This window comes from Rhinolophus sinicus, chromosome 17 (genome assembly GCF_057876585.1).
Source record: "Rhinolophus sinicus isolate RSI-liver-muscle chromosome 17, RSI-T2T, whole genome shotgun sequence".
Classification (NCBI taxonomy): Eukaryota; Metazoa; Chordata; class Mammalia; order Chiroptera; family Rhinolophidae; genus Rhinolophus; species Rhinolophus sinicus.
In genome coordinates this window covers 86,824,195-86,843,767 of record NC_142517.1, presented here as the reverse complement: position 1 = coordinate 86,843,767, position 19,573 = coordinate 86,824,195, and the positions used below count along the sequence as shown (strand labels likewise).

At 37.0% G+C, this 19,573-nt stretch overlaps 1 protein-coding gene across 3 annotated transcripts in view; it reads left to right on the top strand.

Moving 5' to 3' along the window:
- ZNF654 (zinc finger protein 654) overlaps window positions 1-19,573 on the top strand; it is an 88,175-nt gene that overhangs the window by 200 nt on the left and 68,402 nt on the right. Inside the window, exon 1 of one of the 3 annotated variants that reach the window (XM_019745428.3) lies at window positions 44-332. The exons of 1 other annotated variant lie outside the window; for it this stretch is intronic. In XM_019745428.3, coding sequence (XP_019600987.1) covers window positions 144-332 — 189 coding nt within the window. In that variant the 5' untranslated portion in view covers window positions 44-143. Of the gene's footprint in view, window positions 1-43; window positions 333-19,573 lie in introns of those variants that run through there. One more of the 3 variants, XM_074333266.2, reaches the window with a different exon arrangement.

Sequence of the window (19,573 nt, the reverse complement as noted above, 5' to 3'; positions counted from 1 at the left end):
GCCGGAAGTAGAGCCAGACGAGAGGCCCCTGTCGGCCTGGGAGGGGGGGGAAGGGGGAGGGAACTAGAGGAGGAGGAGGTTAGCCGAGGCAGCTACAGCGGCGGCGGCGCAGGGGCTGGTACGCGCTGGGCGGTGAGAGCCTCATGGCGGAGGAAGAGAGCGACCAAGAGGCCGAACGCCTCGGAGAAGAGCTCGTGGCCATTGTGGAGTCACCGCCAGGCCCTGCGGGGTTTAGAGTTGCGGGCGACGGCCAAGGCGGCACTGGCGGCCGCAGCTGCAGTGGCGGCGTCGTCGGGATCAGCAGTAGGGATTACTGCCGACGCTTCTGTCAGGTGAGGCGCCCGTCGGCCGCTCGGACTTGTCACCCGGGTTCTGGGCCTTCCTGCGTGTCCTGGCCTTCTCGTCCTCGAATCAGGGCTGTGTCCGGTGTTTGCTCCACCAACCCAACAAGGAGAGTGAGGGTGAAGCTCCCTCCTCCACCTATCCAGCTTGGGGTGGGGGGCGGGGAGCGGGACGGGGATGACCCGCGGGGTTTAGGGTTGCTGAGAAAGTGAGAGTTTGTCGGAGGTGGAGGGGCTGGAAAGGAGGGTCAGCTGGCTGGAAAGCTCTGTGGTACTGACATGCCTCCTCTTCCCTAAACAAACCCTTCTGCCCGAGGGTCCCGCCTTCTTGTGTTTCGTACCCTGTTCCTTCTCACCTCATTTGGAATCTCTGGCAACATTTCCTGCCTTCTTTTGCCCGCCCCTTGCCCCCCGTATTCTCCCCTTTTTCGGAGATAGTAGGAAACATGCCATCTTTCGCTGGCTCCCTCTCCTGTCATCGCCACCCCTCCCCCTCTGCTAGGGTCTCCTGTCATCCCCTCACAAAATCCCGCTGGGCCAATTCTGTTGGTTTAGGCGCTGACCCACGATGATTTAGTTACTTTTTTGGAAGGTGGGGTTAAGACAGTGTAATTGTCATCTTTTTTTTTTTTTCCGTAGCCCCTTCCCCCGACACACGCACTCTTTTCTAATTTACTGCTAATAGAGAAAATAATTTCCCTTAAGCTATTGCTCCAGTTACATCAGCACCCCCCTCATTCTTTAAATTACAGGGTATTTATTTAGCATATAAGATAGTGTCCGAACAAAGTGACAGTAAGTTATTTACTTGGTCGACACTGCCACTACGATTTGATGTAGTTTAAAATGTTTGATTATAATCAAATATTGCAGCACCAAAGTAACTCATCTAGGGGTAAAAGTGTAATCTTCATCACATCTACGTATATTTGTAGTTTAAACATTTTGTGCTCATTCACAGTAGTCTTGTTTTGCAAGCTGTTTTGGAAAAAAAGTTTTACTCCTTTTTCACCCCATTCCTTTTTGTTTGTTTGTTTATTTATTATCTTGGATGTATAGAGTTCATATTATGGTTCCTTAACTTCCTAGTTGTGTTACCTTGGACAAGTTACTTAAACCTCACTGTGCTTGAGTTTCTTTTTCTGTCAAATAGGGATAGTGATTAAATGAGTAAATATGTAAAGGGTTTGGATCCTTTACGTATTAATTAAAGTTAGTTATTAATTTCATTCTGGTAACAAGTAGGAAATAAAGTTAAAAAGAAGTGGGCATCATATTTGTTGAAATTTGATTTTATGCGTTTCTAAGCATTGAAAGAAAAAGGATGGAGTTGATATGTTCAGGTAAGTTTTTAATACTTTAAATTGTCTTTTGAGTTTGATTCGTCCCCCTCCCCATCGATAAGTTGGCTTGAAGGTGGAAATTATCTTCGTGTAAAGGGTGTGAGGATGTTGTCATTTTTCTTTGACATTGCTCTCTATTTAGTGACTTTCTTGAAAATGTATTCTTGCTTATTTTTTTGGTATGGCATTCACTGGGTTTAGAGGTTCAGTGTCTTTTACAATACTTGTCTGCTATATGTTTTACATCTAGAAACCATGTTATCTGTAAACTTTGTATCTGCAGGAATTTTAAACATTTTAACATATACACAGACAGAAAGTATTTTTTTCTGTTTTGCTTTTGATATCATTAATGAGAAACCTGGTTTTACCTTTAGCTTTAATTTACTTGATCAGATAACCCTTAATGCAGAATTTGAAATTTTATTTGAGGGCCAGAACATTTTGGAGAACTGTGACTACTCTTATTTTATTTTTGAAATAAGTTTTAAGAACAAGTGAATACATTTAGCCTGTGAATTGAACAGTGACAGCTAATTAGTTTAAGAACAAACGAAGTTGGCTTTAAAAAACTCCACTACCTCCCAATTATACAAGGAAGTAAAACTAAACAGGAAGAACTTAACGAATTTTTATTTTACATTGCTAAATGATGAGTTAAGTTATACTGACATACTTTCATGTTACCAATTTTTACCTGAAACCTCTTTATATATATTATAATACTCTGGATTAGAAGTAGATCTGTTCTTAGGGTTCCTGTCTTGGTTCCACCCTGCAGGTGAGCTTTGTGAAGTCCTTTTTTGTATTAAAACTTTAATAAAAGATTTGTATTAAGTTGAATTTTATCCATTGATTAATAAAATTCTAGTAGTATAGTAGTTCTGTTTTATTAATAAGTAAGGGAAGAGGTGGATTAATAATCTAATTCCTAAAGATTTTTTTTTTAAAACATTTAATTTCCTAATGTTTACTAAGGGTAATGTTAAGTAACTTGCATTCATTAGTAAATGACTTAAGTAATCCATGAAATAGATAATATTCACTTGGGTGGGTGACAGTTAACTAAATATATGACTTATACACACAGCTTTGTGGCACTGAAAAGGCTGCAATTTGTCTTCTATATTTTAGAGAGAAATATGAATAAAAATGTCTTGGCAGTTAGTTGTGTGGCTGAAGGGAGAGAGGAAGGAACACTTCTTTTTGAGAGAGGTTCTTATAACTTTTACCACAAGGAAAAGTAAAACAAGACAGCAGATAATATAAATGATAAATCATTTATGCACTCAGTGCATTTGATGATATACTTCTCTATTTGAGAAACAATACCAGTAATTATAAAATCTCAAACTACGGGAATAGTCCCTTAGGCTTCAGCTGATTTTTGTGATGATGGATTTGGAAGGATGAAAGTGTTGATTTCCAAATAGTTACATGGTATAATTTTGGAGAAACTGCCCCTATCACATCCTCCCTTGGCTTTCGTTAGTAGACTCTCAACAAATGCTTAAGTAGAATTGGCTCTTAATTGATATTTAATTTACTTTGAGGATAAAAGGAAGGGTAAATTAACTTTTATTGAGGGCCTACTAACTCTTAAGGCCTTCAGATAGGTCATGTTATGCAGGTTGCACAGTTGAAATTAAGCCCTGAACAAGTTATTTTGTCTTAAATTCTGGTAGGTGGATAAACTGGGATTTGAACCTAGCCTTCAGTTTCTACTGACAGGCAGATTGAAATTATAAATTAATTCTCAAATAACTATAAAGTATTGTTTTTGGCAAGTTATGCAAAGGGGAAAAAATAACTGGAAGTACTCAGGGAATCATGGATGAAACAATTTAAAAGTACTCTTTCATTATGCCACAGTATAAAAATATTTTCCAGAAACAGTCTGATAATTACTATTTCTCTGACTTGTTAAGTGCGGTGAACATTTCCCCAATTCCTGAAAGTTGTAATAATTCAACTTATTTTGTTGCTAGATAATGTTGAAATGTTTTGATCATAAATTGATTGTAAGCTAAGCAAGTTAAGGTACTTTTCTTTTTAGTTCAGTGCCAGAATGAATATAGTGAAAACTATTTCTGGCAACACTTTGATTTGTTGATTAAAATAGACTTTAAAATTGTTTCTTGCTACTATGGGGTTAATAATCATCTCATGAGGATGTGATGAGTATAAAATAAGAGAATGAATGTGAAGTGCTCAGTACTATACCTGGTAGCACCTAGATAGACTTAAATAAATAGACACTCTAATAGTCCCCGTGTGAAATCCTCTGAAGGTTTAAGAGGGAAGTTAGAGATAATCTAATCTGTAAATCACTTGTAGTTTGTATCCCACAATAAACTGTAGAGAAAATTTAGAAATGTTGTAATTCTAAAATTCTGTCATTTAACTGGAAAAGCCAAACATTCCAGATAAAGCACTAAATGGTTTGCAAAAACAATTACATTTTCTCAGAGATTTTGTTTCCAGCAGGGGACGTTTGGCAATCTCTGGATATATTTTTGGTTGTCCTAATTGGGGGTAGGGGATGCTACTGGCATCTAGTGGGTAAGAGGCCAGGGATGCTGTTGAACATCCTATAATGTGCAGGTCAAACTCAACATAAAAGAATTATCTGATCCAAAATATTGATAGTGCCAAAGTTGAGAAACCCTGCTCTACCCTTACTTTGGAATTCTTAGTGGATACTTTGTATCTGTTAGGCTGATATATGTGGTAAAAAAAAGTATTTAATGATCCCCAAATAAATTCAAACAATACTGTGTACCAGGCACTTTAATGGCTGCTAAGAGAAATCTAACAGAAAAAAGGGTTTGCCTCACCATTTTATAACATACATGCTAATGTCTCTTAACTTAGAGAAATTAAAGTTTGTTTTAGAAAAATACGATCCTGATCACTTAGTCTTGGTATAGAATTTGCATAATATTTATAGTTCTTTGAGCAGTTTCTTAGAGTATAATAAAACATTTTTAACCATTATTGCTATTAATTGGAATTATTTTAAAATTTGCTTTTTATAATTGTTTTATGCATACTTAGTTTAAAAAAAATCATGTGAGACTTACATATCAGGAATTGCATTTTGCAATAGCAATCTGAGTTAAACAGCTTAAACAATAGCATACGTTTATTACTTATGTGAAAAGATAGTGTAGGGATGTTATGGTGACTTTGTCATCATTGCACTGTCATTTGCTCTTTCTTACCAATCAACCTTGTCTTCTTATCGCGTTTGCCTCATGTTCCAAGATAGTTGCTGGAGTTCCAGCCATCACATCTGAGTTCCATGTAGCAGATCAGATTATTTCTGGGGTAAGCCCAAAACATCCTGCACTAGATCTTAATAAGTACCACTGTCAACTTGTTAGCTATCCCCATGTGAACAGAATATTAGGATTTTTTTTTTTTTTTTTGTATTTTTTTTCTCCTGATAAACATATGTCCATGATTCTGTTAGGAAGGAAGAAAACAGGAATGGATATTGTAGGAGCAACCAGTTTGTTTGTTTTTTCCCCAAAGCTTGTAAGAAAAAATCAATTCATACTCTGTGCCTTTCCTTCCCTACATATTCCCCAGAGGCAATCACTTGCAACTCTTTTAGCTCCTATGGTATTTACCTTTATGGTTATAAATTTTTTTCTAGTTGTAGATATTATCAGTTAGCCTAGTTGACAGAGTAGGTGGGGACTACCTTACCATCTTACTGTTCAGTATGTACACTTTGATTTTACCCTGTGTTCTCTATATCCCCTTTTCTTCTCTCCAGCCCCTTCCTTCCCTGCCCCATTATGGTTCAGCCTCGCCAAAGAATTAGGAGTTTCCGCTGACCTAATAGGGAAAGGGATCAGAGAGAAATGTTCATCTGACTTTTCTGGTTTTGACTTTACTTTCACCTCCACTTTTAGAGATCTGTGGTGTTTCAGATTCCTGAGATTTTTTTGTGGGTTCTTCAGCACAAATCAGCTTGTTTTTGAACTCCCTCCTTCCTTCCCAAATAATAGCTACTCAAATGTTGTCATCTCTTCTTTTTCATTGTTTTCCTCTTTTTGGGTTTATGTCTTTTAAAACAAATATATTTTTACTGTTACTGTGGAATTTTTGAGTGAGAGCAGAAGTAAATGTGTGTTCAATCTGCTGCGTTTAGCTAGAAGTCTCAAATTCGTTTTTTAGCTCAATAAAGAACAGTACATCTCAGAGACAACGAAAAGTATTGAAACTAATTCACAGTGATTTATTTACTTTTGAAAAAGAGTATCCTACTTCCTGATCTACTTTAGTGAATATTCAGACCTAGAAATAATTTCATCACAAGTTTACTATGTGTTACTTTTAGCAAAATTGTTTTTATTACAAATTGTAAATTAAAATTTTAGTTTTTTTAAAAACTGTTTTCAAAATTTGACATAGTGGATTTAATTCCAGTGTTCATAAAAGGTGAATTCCATGGAAAGACATTAGCTTATTTACTATAACTAGGAAAAATAAAATGTATCCTAGATCTTGGTGGCTGTATTTGGGGATCTAAATGCTTTTGTTGTTCAATGCTTTTTTAGGTTGAATTTTAGAACCAAATTGTACTAATTGTTCATAATGATGAACAGTTTGTTATTTGTAATAGGAAATCATTGAAAGTAACCTTAATGATGAAAGTTAAGGGAGTTGTTATGTATAATGGAATATACTATGTTCTCCTCTTAACAATGTTTTAAAAGAATATTCATATGGGAAATTGTTCATGATGTAATAACTACTGAAAAGTCATAGGAGACACGTAATTTCACTTTTGTAAATAAAAAAGACAAAAAAAAATACCAAACTGTTAAAAGTTGATAACTTCTTAGTGATATATTTATAGCTGAATTTTATTTTCTATACTTATTTATTTTTTGTATTTTCTTGATTAAACCTACTGCCTTTATAATCAAAGAAAAAATAAAGTACAATAAAAAAGTACATTTTATTTTTTTCTGTCCCTCACAGATTGCTTATTTTCTGTGAATAAATCCAAGATTATTTTGAGTATGATGAAATTTTAACTACTTTGTCTCTCAAAAATATGTGAAACGGTGTTTGGTTGTGTGTACTTATGAGGGTTATTTTAGGTTAACCAATGAGATCCTAAACTTAAGTAACTTCTTTATGCACAATCTTGCCTTAGATACATGTCCATTATTGCTTCTGAATTACCACTCCATCACATTGGCTGGGGAAAAAAAATCTAACTCAGTTTTCATTTTGTAGAGAAAATGGTAGGGGAAAATATATTTAAATTAAGTTCACTGCTTTTAAGTTCTTTAATGATACTATCATTTTGCAATTCTGCCAAACAGAAGTAAGGCACCAGTTGTGCTGTTACTGCTGGCACTAAATCTTTTTGACTTTTCTGCCAAAATATGCTAAACTTTACCTTAGCAATTACAAACAAAAGCAAAACAGATCACTTTAGGTTAAATTTAAGAAAGCTTTGAAAAGTATATGTCTGGTGAGGTATTTGAAAAAATAAATCAATAAAATATGGTCAATTGATATGCCATTTTAAAGGTATATTAATATGTAATGGTAAGGATATTAGGCCACTTAAAATCTAAGGTAATTTATTTAACTAAGTATTCTAATTATGTTGTAAATCAGTTACAGTAGTATCTACTCTAAATTAGAGAGTACTTTTAAATTTTATAATTTCTGGTAATACAAGATAACCTTCAGCTTTCATGTAATATATATCACATTGATTCCTTGGCTCCCTTTTTCTCTGGCAGGTTAGTTCATCGTTTCAGCAGTACTCTCTATTCAGTATGGATCTGCTCTCTAAGATGAGACCCAATCAGCATCACCTGGTTAGAACCATGGTGGGACCCTGGTAGCAAACTAAATATGAGAGGAGGTCGATTTGTATAATGTGTTACATAAGATCCTAAAATCCAGTACATTGACACTGTGTAGCAAACACTCAATACTCAACTCTCCAGAGCCGCAGTGAATATGAAAATGGCTGAAAGACTGTCCATCTAAGCAGTAGAAAAATGAGTCGTTGATGTTAGATTTGAGGCTTGGGCATAGAGTTGTAAGCAAAGAGGCATTGGCCTTGTTCTTGTGTTACAACTTTGATAAGTTCTATAAAGAAAAGGTGTATAATATAATAGTCCCCCCTTATCTGCCGGGGATACATTCCAAGACCCCCAGTGGATGCCTGAAACTGGAGAGTACCAAGCCCTACATATACCGTATTCTGCATGTATAATGTGCACTTTTTTGCCCAAATTTGTGAGGGGAAAAATAATATGTGCATTATACATGGGTAGTACTAATTCTATATATAAATGTTTTTAATTCTTTTATTTCTGCTTATGAGTTAAAAGTATAACTCTAGAAATCAATAACGATATCCATATGCAAAATAATATCCTGGAAAATGATAATCGGTTTTGTTGAACTTATGACGAACTTGCAACAACGAAGAGTTCTTGGCCTTCTGTGATGCGTAAATATAAATTATCACCGGTACATAAAATTTCTTGTACCTTGTATCTGTTCTTGTGTTTTGTAATTGTTTGTTACATAAAATTTCTTATACCATAATATGTTAAAAAGTAAATGCTAAAATTCCTTTATAATACAAAAAACAAGTACCTAAATGTAAACAAATAAAAATTTGAATTAAAAAATTATAAAAGATTTTTTTCCCTGAAATTTGGGCCAGAAACATGGGTGCGCATTATACCTGGGAGCGCATTCTACATGGCAAAATATGGTACTGTGTTTTTTCCTATATATACATACCTACAGTAAAGTTTAATTTATAAGTTAGGTATTGTAAGAGATTAACAACAATAACTAATAATGAAATAGAACAGTTATTACAATATTTTGTAATAAAAGTTATGTGCTCTCTCAAAATATTCTTAGTGTACTGTACTCACCCTTCTTGTGATGCTGTGAGATGATTCAGTGCCTATGTGATGAGATGAAGTGAGGTGAATACACTGGACAAATGGATGATCCACATCCTAGGCGGGAAGGTGCGGGACTGTGCAAGATTTCATCATGCTATTCAGAATGGCGTGCAACTTAAAACTTATGAATAGTTTATTCTGGAATTTTCCATCTGATAGTTTCAGACCACAGTTAACTGTGGGTAAACTGAAACCGCAGAAAGTGAAACCCTGGATGAGGGGGGGGATTACTGTACAATAAAATGGGGGCTAATAAGAGGCTTGCCAATTTTTGGATTCTTGGGCAAGTTGAACTATGCTAAGATTCTTTGGTTTAGTTTGAACACGTTGAATTTAAGGTGACATTCCTCATCCGAGGAGAGATCTTAAAGATAGCCGGATTTACAGAATCTAGAGCTTAGAAGGGAGGTCTGGTCATCGAAGTTATGTGGGTGGTATTTGAAGTCACCTGTATGAATGAGCTCACGTAGACAATAGTGGGAAAAGGAGCAGCTTCAGGAATTCCACTGGGTTAAATGATTGTAGGAAGTGTTGAGTCTTCAAATGAAGTCTGAGAAGGATTAGTTAAAGAGGTTGGAGTAAACCAAGCATCTGTGGTGTCACAGAATATATGGGAAGAGAGTGTTTCGGAATGGAGTAAATGGTAGCTGGCGTCACAAGCAAAGCCATTGAAATGGACCCATTGAATTACGTGGAGGTCGTTGGTGACTGTAAGCAGAACCGTTTTGATGTGATGGGAGCAGGAGTCATACTGGAGTAGTTTGAGGAGTGGGAAACAAAGAAATAGAGACAGTAAGTATGTATATATAACTTACAAAGGAGAGGGAAAGATATGGGTGGGAGCTGGAGAGTTTGTGGATTGAAGGTGAGGAATTGAAAAAAAATTTGGTGAGAATTTGGCATGTTTAAAATCTGATGAGACTGATTCATTTGAAAGGAAGAGGTAAATCTACAAAAGAAAGAAGAGATAATATATAAAATGAAATTCCAAATAGGGAAGAAAGGATAAGATTCAAAGTACAAATGGAAACATTGCTTTATAAAGGAGCTTCGGAGTAGGAGGGAAGTTTATCTGTTGAGTACCTGGGGCTGGTGAATGGAAGTCTAAAATAGTAGCTTCGTAGAGAGGTAGATTGAATTGACCTACAGAACCATATGCGTGCTCATTATAAATGTAGAATGAACACTAGTCTGTACTTTTGTTCAGCAGAGTTTAATCTATGTAGGAGAAGGCATGGAAAACATGATTAGCTATGGTCATTCAGTGTTGCGCAATATACTATAATTGCCTAGTTAATTAACTTTGAGAAAAAGGGACAGACTCATTTTCTGGCTCCAATCGTGGTAAAACAGTACAGTATAGAGAAGTAAAAGGAGAAATGAGCAGGAAGGGAAGTGGTTCTATCAGAAGATATTAATAGATGGGTACACACCATTGCTCTGTGTACTGTGAAAATATGTGTGTATATATATAATGCCCCAATAAATCATGTACATAGTTTATTAATATATGTTTCTATAACTGGAGTTTACTAAAATTAACCAGTATCTGTTTTGGTTACCCCAAAGTTGAACTGTTTTGAATACTCACTAATCACTGTTGCCAATGATTCAGTATGTGTGTGTTATGTTTTTATATCTGGAAGATTTGTTTATTTTATTGGAATGCTCTATAGATGTGTATAACTCATATTTTGAGTGTTTTCCATGTATCAGATACTGTGATAAGTCCTTTACCTGTTGTAGCTCATCTAATCCACTACCCTACAGGATATGTGCCATTGTTCTCAATTTACAGTTCAGGAAACTAAAATGAGAGAGATTAAATGGCTTGACTAAGTAAACAAAGCTAGTATGTGATAGTCGGATTGGAATCTGGCCAGTCTGACTGTTAAGAACCCGTGTACTTAGCTATTCCAATATATAATACACATTATATTGTATTTAGGAATATACATTTGGTATCTATTATAGCATCTGTGTACATCTGTTCAATGTATACTATAGCATACTAGAGCAGTTATTGACTGAGTAGAAGTGATTTAAAAAGACTCAAGGCAGAACAAATTAAAGATGTTCATGAATGTAAAAGAGAGAGAGAAAAATGAAACCTAAGCTCTCATAAGTTCCTTATAAGAAGTCTCAATCCTTTGAGTGGGATAGACTTCTCTCAGAAGCAGTGGCTCACTATAGTAGTTATGCTTAAAATGCAAGAGTTATGATGATTATAAACCAATAGAAGTTATTTTATGTTATTTATCGCGTGTTCTTGCAGAAGTGTATGGAATGTGTTTTAGATGGTTATCTTAAATGATTAAATTTTAAACTTTCAGTCTCTCTATAGTATTTAGATTTAACCTTGAATATCTGGAAATCTTACTAATCCAGAGTACAATGGATATGCATTTAGACTTTTATCTGTCCTTTTACCATGCTTTGAAAACACTTGCCAATAATCTCTCAGTTTATAGAACTCATTAGTAAAGTCTAAAATTTATATTCCATGCTCATGAGGGTGGTGAAATGGATGTCTCATTTTGGGCTGGTGGGAATAAATATCACAGCTTTTCTGAACCGTGATTCTTCAAAATATATTAGAAATGTTAAAAATAATTTGTACCTTTTGACTTAGTAATTTTTTTATAGCATTAATTTCTGATGAAATATAAATTTGGACATAAAGCTATTTGTCATAGCATTGATTATACTTAATAAAAGGAATTAATGGAAAATGGAAAAGAAACCGGAACATCTAAAATGGTTTAGAACTTCTCAACCCTCATAAACTAAAATGTTATTCAGCCTTAAAAATGCTATTTTCAATGACTGTATATAATGACAAAGGAAAATATAAAAAAATGAGATGGAAAAATTTGTTTGTAACAGGATGACACAATTTGAATGTAGGCTGGTCCATTCCCACTGCACTCACATGCATTTTAGAGGAGCAAAGTGCTGTAAAGAATGAGCTACTTCACTAGGAACAGGATTTCTTGATGATAATCCTTAGGAGCCATTCTATACTTCTTGAAGTCTGTGAACTCTGAAATTACGTATTTGCAAAAAGTTACGTTTGCATCCTTGGTGACCAGGTCTAAGGTTTCTGTTTTTTATCAGATTCTCTTAAGAATCTCAAAACTTGCTAAACAAACACATCCCAACAACAATCCAAATACACCAAGAGATTATGGATTTTTGCTGTAAGTCATTGTGACACAAGCAGCACTTCCTGTTTTTGCAAATAAAATTTTATTGGCATATGCCTACTCATTTTTATATATTCTGTGGCTACTTCCACGGTATAACAGCAATGTTGAATAGTTAGGATAGAGAAAGTGTGGCCCATAAGTTGCTTTAAGAAAAACTATGTCAGATTCTAGAGTCTCGTTTATTCTTTACAACAACCCTGTGAAATAGGTACTGTTTTTATCTTCATTTTATGAATGATGCGTCTGAGACTCAGAGAGGTTAAACAGCTAAGACCAAGTCATACAGCTGGAAACGGGAAATATACCAAGCTGTTAATAGTAATGGTTATATGTGGGAAGTACAATGATGGATTTTTTTTTTCATGCATTATTCAAATCTGCTGTGGAGAGTGTACATATGAATCAAGAGGGGAGAAAGTTGTAAAAAAAATAGGTAGATAGAACTGAGTTGTGAGAATCTTAAAACTCACTCATGCTTTCTTATTATTTTGATTTCCTACTGTGTTATCCTGTGTTTATAAACTTAGAGTGGATATACAATTTTTGCTTCCCTTATTGGCACTCAACTCTTACTATACAGCCTCTTAACTCTTGACTTTATGAAAAAAATAATTTATTTATACTTTCTTAAAAACTTTCTATATGAACTGAAGCCATTTTGTCTTTTAACTCCTGAGATTCTTTGTCCTTTCTTTTTTATTTTGAAGTTAACTTGAACAGCTATTAAGTGTTCATAACTTAATAGGTGCTTATAAAATGCTGCATGTGTCTGTTTGATAGTATTAGTATGTAATTTACTTTTTCTTAGTATCAATCAAGTGAATTATCCTTGATTATTTTAGGTATAGATCTGGATAAAGTATAATAAAAGTGTTGTAGAAGGTATTCCCAAAAGAAAAAAATTGTGTACTGTGTGAAAAGTTTCATTCTAATGATTATAGGAGATACAGGAGGAAAAGGTCACAATCCCTGCCCTCAGGAGCTGAATCCTCTATTAGGAGAAAACACGTGTCTGACTACGTTTGTACTGTTACGACCTTGGTATAAACCACAGTCATCCTTCCCCTGGATTATTTTATTTCCCTGCTTTCAGTTTTTCTGTTTATTCTCTACACAGCCAAAGCAATGCTTTTAAAGACAAGAGTGAGATCATTTCTAAACCGTCCATGCTTTCTATCTCAGAGTCAAATCTTTAAAATGGACTGTAGGACTTCATGATCTGGCCCCTGTCTAGCTCTTTGACTGGTCTCCTATTACGCTTTGCCTCTATACTTACCTTCAGTTATGCTAGCATTTTTGCCCCTTGTTCAACTTGAATAAGAGTGCTCCTGCCTCTTGGCTTTTGCACTTGGCTGTTGTTTTGTCTGCCAGAAACACTTTTCATTTGGATATCTGTGTGGTTTGCTTTAGGACCTTCCCTGCTCAAGCATCCTTTTTTAATGAGATGGAAGCCTTCTCTGAACACTCCAGAGGAAGTATAAAGTAGTACTTCACCTCTAGCATTCCCTTTTCCCCTTGCCTGTGTTGTATTGTTCTTAAAATACTTAACACCATCCAGTATATATTTGTATGGATTTTCCTTCAAGTAAAACAAGGCATCAGGGTACTTGGTACATAGTAAGCACTCAATAAGGTTTGAATAAATGAATGAGTATAAATAAACCCTAAAACAGATTTAGTGATTAGTGCCACTTAAACAATATATATTTAAAACTTTTTTTCAATTACAGTTGACATTCAATATTTTATATTAGTTTTAGGTGTCCAGCATAGTGGTTAGACATTTATATAATAAAACAATGTATAGTAAGTCCTCTGAAAGTTCACTTTGGGAGAACTTCTAATAGTCATCATGTACAGTACTCCTGAAAAAGATAGATAATTTGGGAAAGTTTTAATGGATGAGATAACTTTTGAATTGAGTCTTAAAGAATGGTAAGTATTAAAATGGAGGCATGAAAAAGAAAGTGGTATGAGTAAGAGGACATTATAAGGAGAGCAGATAATTTGTGAAAAGGTAGATGGTATGGTATATTTATGAATGGAGGTAGTTAATTGTCTAGAGTTGTGGTTCTTAAAAGTGTGATTCCCCAGACCAGCAATAGGAGCATCACTGAGCACCATTAGTAATGTAAATTCTTGGCTCCATCCCAGACCTGCAGAATCTGAAACTTGAGCTGGAGCCCAGCAATCTGTGTTTTTCATAAGCCTTCCAGATAATTCTGACGCATACTAAAGGTAGAGAACCACTGGATTAGAACATATATTCAGAAAATTATTTGTGGGTACTAAGATTAGAAAAATTAATTGGTCCAGATCTTGGCTTTAGGAGTTTGAATTTTGTAAGAAGATATGTAGGTTTAAGGGCAAAGCAGGGTCGTCATTAATCTTAAAGTACTGTTTTAAGATAGACTAAAGGAGGTAAAGAATGCAAGCCTAGATAAAAAGGGAAATGGTTGGAGCATTTCAGAAAACAGGTAATTGAGGGCCTGGCTGGATAGTGACAATGAAAATGGAGACACAGAAACAGTTTCAAAAAATATGGAAATGAAGTATTTAGCATCTGGTTGAATGTGGAGACAAGGCACAAAGAATTTTATGAAATTGCATTGGGTTTCTAGTGTAAATGACTGGGACTATGGTTGTGGTATTAACAGTAAATGGTAGAAGGAACAATTAAGGAATTTAAATGAACAGTAGAGTTTTGACTGTTGGGTTTGAAAAATTAGTGCATTCTAAATAAAACAAAGAACAGAGGTAGTTAATTGTTAGTCATTGGCCACAATGGACATTTTTATTAATCTTGAGGATACTCATCCCCCATTTAAGAATAATGCATTTTCAGGTAACTGATGATAAAGCTTATGGAAAATAAAGAACTCAAAATTTATCTCTTTTTGTCAATACTTAGAGTGTAAGGATTTTTAATAGAGGTTGCTTCTTTATTTGAGAGTTATTTACATATGATAGTTTACAAGTTTAAAATTTTCTTTTGGGTTTTAATTTAGGGACAGGACCAAATATCCATAAAAATAATAATGTATCAAATTTGATCAAACGAATTATCTCCCTTTGTCAAGTTTACAAAGAGAAATTAAAGTCTAGAGTCCAAAGAGGTTCCCCAAGCCCTCCTTTCCCAGAATATTGCTTAGTCAGAGCCAATGGATCTCTCATATGTCTCTATGGTTAGAGCTGGGGATTTTCCAGGAGCTGTAACTTGGGTTGTTTTCCTCTGATTGGGAGTGGCTTCTTTTGTACTTCTAAAGGATTATTATTTAACCCCAATCTCTTTTGTGTCTTACTTTCTTAGGAATCCAGAAGCATTTATTACTCTACCCAGCCCAGTGCCCATCAAATTTAGAAACCCCACTAGTAATTCCTTGAACTTAGTACAGTTGGCTCACATTACTTTTTTTTTTTTTTTTTAAGATTTTAATTAAAATATAGCTAACATACAATAATATAGTGTCAGGTGTGCAACATAGTTATTCAACATTTATATACCTAAAGAAGTGATCACCATGATAAGCCCGGGAACCATCTGACACTGTATATACTATCACAGTATTACTGACTATATTCCCTATGCTGTACATTATATCCCCAAGACTTGTTTTATACTGGGAAATTTGGCCCTCTTATTCCTCTTCACTTTTTTCCTTTTAAAAATTTTCAATTCCAGTTACATTCAGTATTATTTTATATTAATTAAAGGTGTACAGCATAGTGGTTAGACATTTGTATAATTTAAGATGTGATCCTCCTGATTAGTCTAGTACATGCCCAGCACGATACGTAGTCATTACCATATTATTGACTATATTCCCTTTGCTTTACTTTACATCTCCATGACTATTTTGTAACTCCCAATTTGTACTTTTTTAAAAATTAGTTTCAGGTATACAAAGCAATGTAATCATTAGACATTTAAACCCCTCATAAAGTGATAACCCACCCCCCAAGCTACTACTCCTCAGACATTTTATATAGCTGTTACAATACCATCGACTATCTTGCTGTACTCCACATCCCGTGACTATATATACCTCTATATTTAGTTATAATTCACCTTGAGTATTATTCTACATCAGCTCTTCAGGTGTACAGCACATTGGTCAGGCATCTACACAGTCTATGACTTGATCCCTCGATAAGTCCAGTGCCCACCTGGCACTTTACATGATATTTACAACGTTGTTGATTATATTCCCCATACTGTATTAACTATCAATTTATATTTCTTAATGCCTTCACCTTTTTCACCCTGACTCCAACCCCATTCCCATCAATCACCCTGATAGATCTAGTACCTATGTGGCACCATACCTAGTTATTACAGTATTGTTGAGTATATTCCTTATGCTATAACCTACATCCCCATGACTACTGTGTAACACCCAATTTGTTCTTTTTAATCCCTTCCCCTTTCACCCATCCTTAACCCCTCTCCCATCTTAAAGAAGTCTCTCGAAGAGTCCTTGTAATACTGGTTTGGTGGTAATGAACTCCTTCAGCTTTTTCTTGTCTGGGAGGCTTCTTATCTGTCCTACAATTCTAAATGGCAGCCTTGCTGGGTAGAGCAATCTTGGTTTTATGTCATTGCTTCTCATCACTTGGAATATTTCCTGCCACTCCCTTCTTGCCTGCAAAGTTTCTGTTGAGAAATCAGCTGACAGACTTATGGGGGTTTTCTTGTAGGTAAGTAACTGCTTTTTTCTTGCTGCTTTTAAGATTCTCGCTTTGTGTTTAACCTGTGGCATTTTATTATGATGTGTCTTGGTGTTGGTCTCTTTGGGTTTATCTTGTTTGGGACTCTCTATGGTTCCTGGGCTTGTATGTCCATTTCCTTCACCAGGTTAAGGAAGTTTTCTGTCATTATTTCTTCAAATAGGTTTTCAATTCCTTGCTCTCTCGCTTCTCCTTCTGTTACCCCTATAATGCGAATGTTGGTACACTTGATAATGCCCCAGAGGGCCCTTAAACTCTCCTCAATTTTTTGGATTCTTTTTTTTTTTTTTTTTTGCTATTCTGGTTGGGTGTTTTCTGTTACCTTGTTTCCCCCCAAATAAGCCTAGCTGGACAATCACTCTAACGTGTTTTTTGGAGCAAAAATTAATATAAGACCTGGTCTTATGTAATATAATATAATATAATATTGGGTCTTACATTAATTTTTGCTCCAAAAGATGCATTAGAGCTGATTGTCTGGCTAGGTCTTATTTTCAGGGAAACACGGTACTTTATCTTCTACATCGCTGGTTGGATCCTCTGCTTCATCTAATTTACTGTTGATTCTCTGTAGTAGTCTTTGTTTCCATTATCGTGTCCTTTATTTCTGAGTGGTTCTTTTTTATGGTTTCCATCTCCATTTTTATGAGATCATTGAGCATTCTTATTTATTTATTTATTTTTAAATTGGGGAATTGTGGGGAACAGTATGTTTTTCCAGGGCCCATCAGCCCCAAGTCAAGTCTTTGTCTTTCAGTCTAGTTGTGGAGGGCACAGCTCAGCTCCACGTCCAGTCCCTGTTTTCAATCTTTAGTTGCAGAGCGCGCAGCCCACCATCCCGTGTGGGAATGAACCAGCAACCTTGTTGTTAAGAGCTTGTGCTCTAGCCAACTGAGCCATCTGGCTGCCCCATTGAGCATTGTTATAACCAGTGTTTGGAACTCTGCGTCTGATAGATTGCTTATCTCCGTTTTGCTTAGTTCTTTTTCTGGAGCTTTGTTCTGTTCTTTCATTTGGGACATGTTTCTTTGTCTCCTCATTTTGGCTGCCTCCCTGTGTTTGTTTTTATGTATTAGGTAGGGCTGCTATGTCTTCCGGTCTTAGTAGAGTGGCGTTATGTAGTAGGTGTGCTGTGGGGTTTAGTGGTGCAGTCTTTCTGGTCACCTGAGCTATGCGCTCCAGGTGTGTCCCTTGTGTGCGTTTTGTGTGCCCTCCTCCTGTAGTTTAGCCTTGGTTGATAATTGCACATCAGTGTGAGGGACTGACCCGTGGGCTCACTGGTTGTGAGGACTGGCCTTGATTACAGTGGAGAGTTGTTGTGCAGGGGCTGACCCTACGGAGCAGGATCTGCCTCAGCAGGACTCTAGTGCCTGCCCTATCTGCCCCTTGGGTGTGTCGTACTTGGAGACGGCTAAGTGATGCTCCAGCTCGTTTTGAAGCTGGCCACTGAGGGGGTGGGCAGCCCCAAGACCACCTTGGAAGGGATCCGCTGTAGGTCTACTTCAGCCACAGCCCATGTCCCACCTGAGGCCACCTAGCGGGAGCCAGAAAGAAATTTGCAGATGGCTGCCGCCTGTGCTGAGCTTGGAAACACCTTGAGAGGCCAAGCTGCGAACCAGGGCCGGCTGCCACTAGTTCTGGCTTTTGGCTGCTCAGCCAGAGGTACAGGACATGCTCAAGCCAGATGCTGCTTGTTTGGGTTCCATGAACCTTTGAGAGTCCCTAGGAAAGTCTGCAGCTTGATATCAGGGCAGGTGGTCTGCATGAAAAAGCCACTGAAAGCAGCCTGAGTGTGCACGAAAGTTGGGTGGGGCCAGATCTCAAATTGCCAGGGTGGGGCGACCAAACAGTGGAGATTCAGAAATGGCGGCAACCTGTGTTCGCATCACATGCCGGGCAGGGGGAGGGCTGAACAAAGAAACAGTGGCCTCCTCCAGCTCCCTCGTCCAGGAGAAAGACTCTGCTCCAGCCCCCTTCCCAAGCCAGGCAACTCAGTTCCCCACCATTTGTCCCTGCTGCCTTTCCAGCTGCTGCCCCAGCGCTGGAGCTCAGAGCGAGTGACTCTACTGGTGGGTAAGTCCACGCACAGTCCCTTTAAGAGGAGCGCCTGTGAGTGCAGCCGCACTGTCTCAGTCACTATCTTCGCTGTTTTTCACAACCAAAAAGTATGGGGACTTCTCTCCCTGGCACTGGGACCCTGGGCTGGGGTGGGGCTGGTATCTCTTGCTCCTTTAGGGATTGGGGGGACCCCCCACAGCTGAAATAGCTGTTCTGATCTTTAATGGTCACACGTGGGTGTGGGACCAGCCCGTTCTGTGTCTCTGACGTTCCTTCCAGTCTGGAGGTGTCTTCTGCGCGTCCTTAGTTGAAAGGCTTCAGTTCAGCTTGACTTGAGGTGATTCTCAATAATGGTTGTTTTGTAACTTAGTTGTCATTTTGATGTGGTTGTGAGAAAAGGTAGACACAGCGTTTACTGCACAGTCTTGGTTGTCTCAACTCACATTAGTTTTTGCCAGTAGGAGTTAGTGATATCAGAGGGAAGATGGTGCACAGAAAACAGGTTACTAAATCAGTTTTGGTTTCAACCTCACCGGGGTGCCCGTCAGTTGTGCCAGCTGTTAAAGTTTATAACTTGTACTTAAAGTTTTACTGGGAAAATTCAAGCTGTTAATTGTGCCACTGTATGTTTACCATACTCTTTGTGGGGTGGGAGCACTTCACCCGAACATACCTACTTCCTGAAAGTTTTATCTGAATTTCTGTCTTGTAGAGTTAAAAAATTTCCATGGCTGTCAGCCCTTGGCACCAGGACTCACTTGATGTTTCCTCCTTTAGATTTCCTTCATATTAAAAGGTTTTAATGTCCATTTCTTGTGTGTTGTCCTGGTACTTGTGTGCTGCAGTAGGTGTGGATTTCATTTAGTGGCCCAGCCTCTGTACGGCATCTTGTAAAGAGTGTATCACTTGTAGTGTATAAAAGC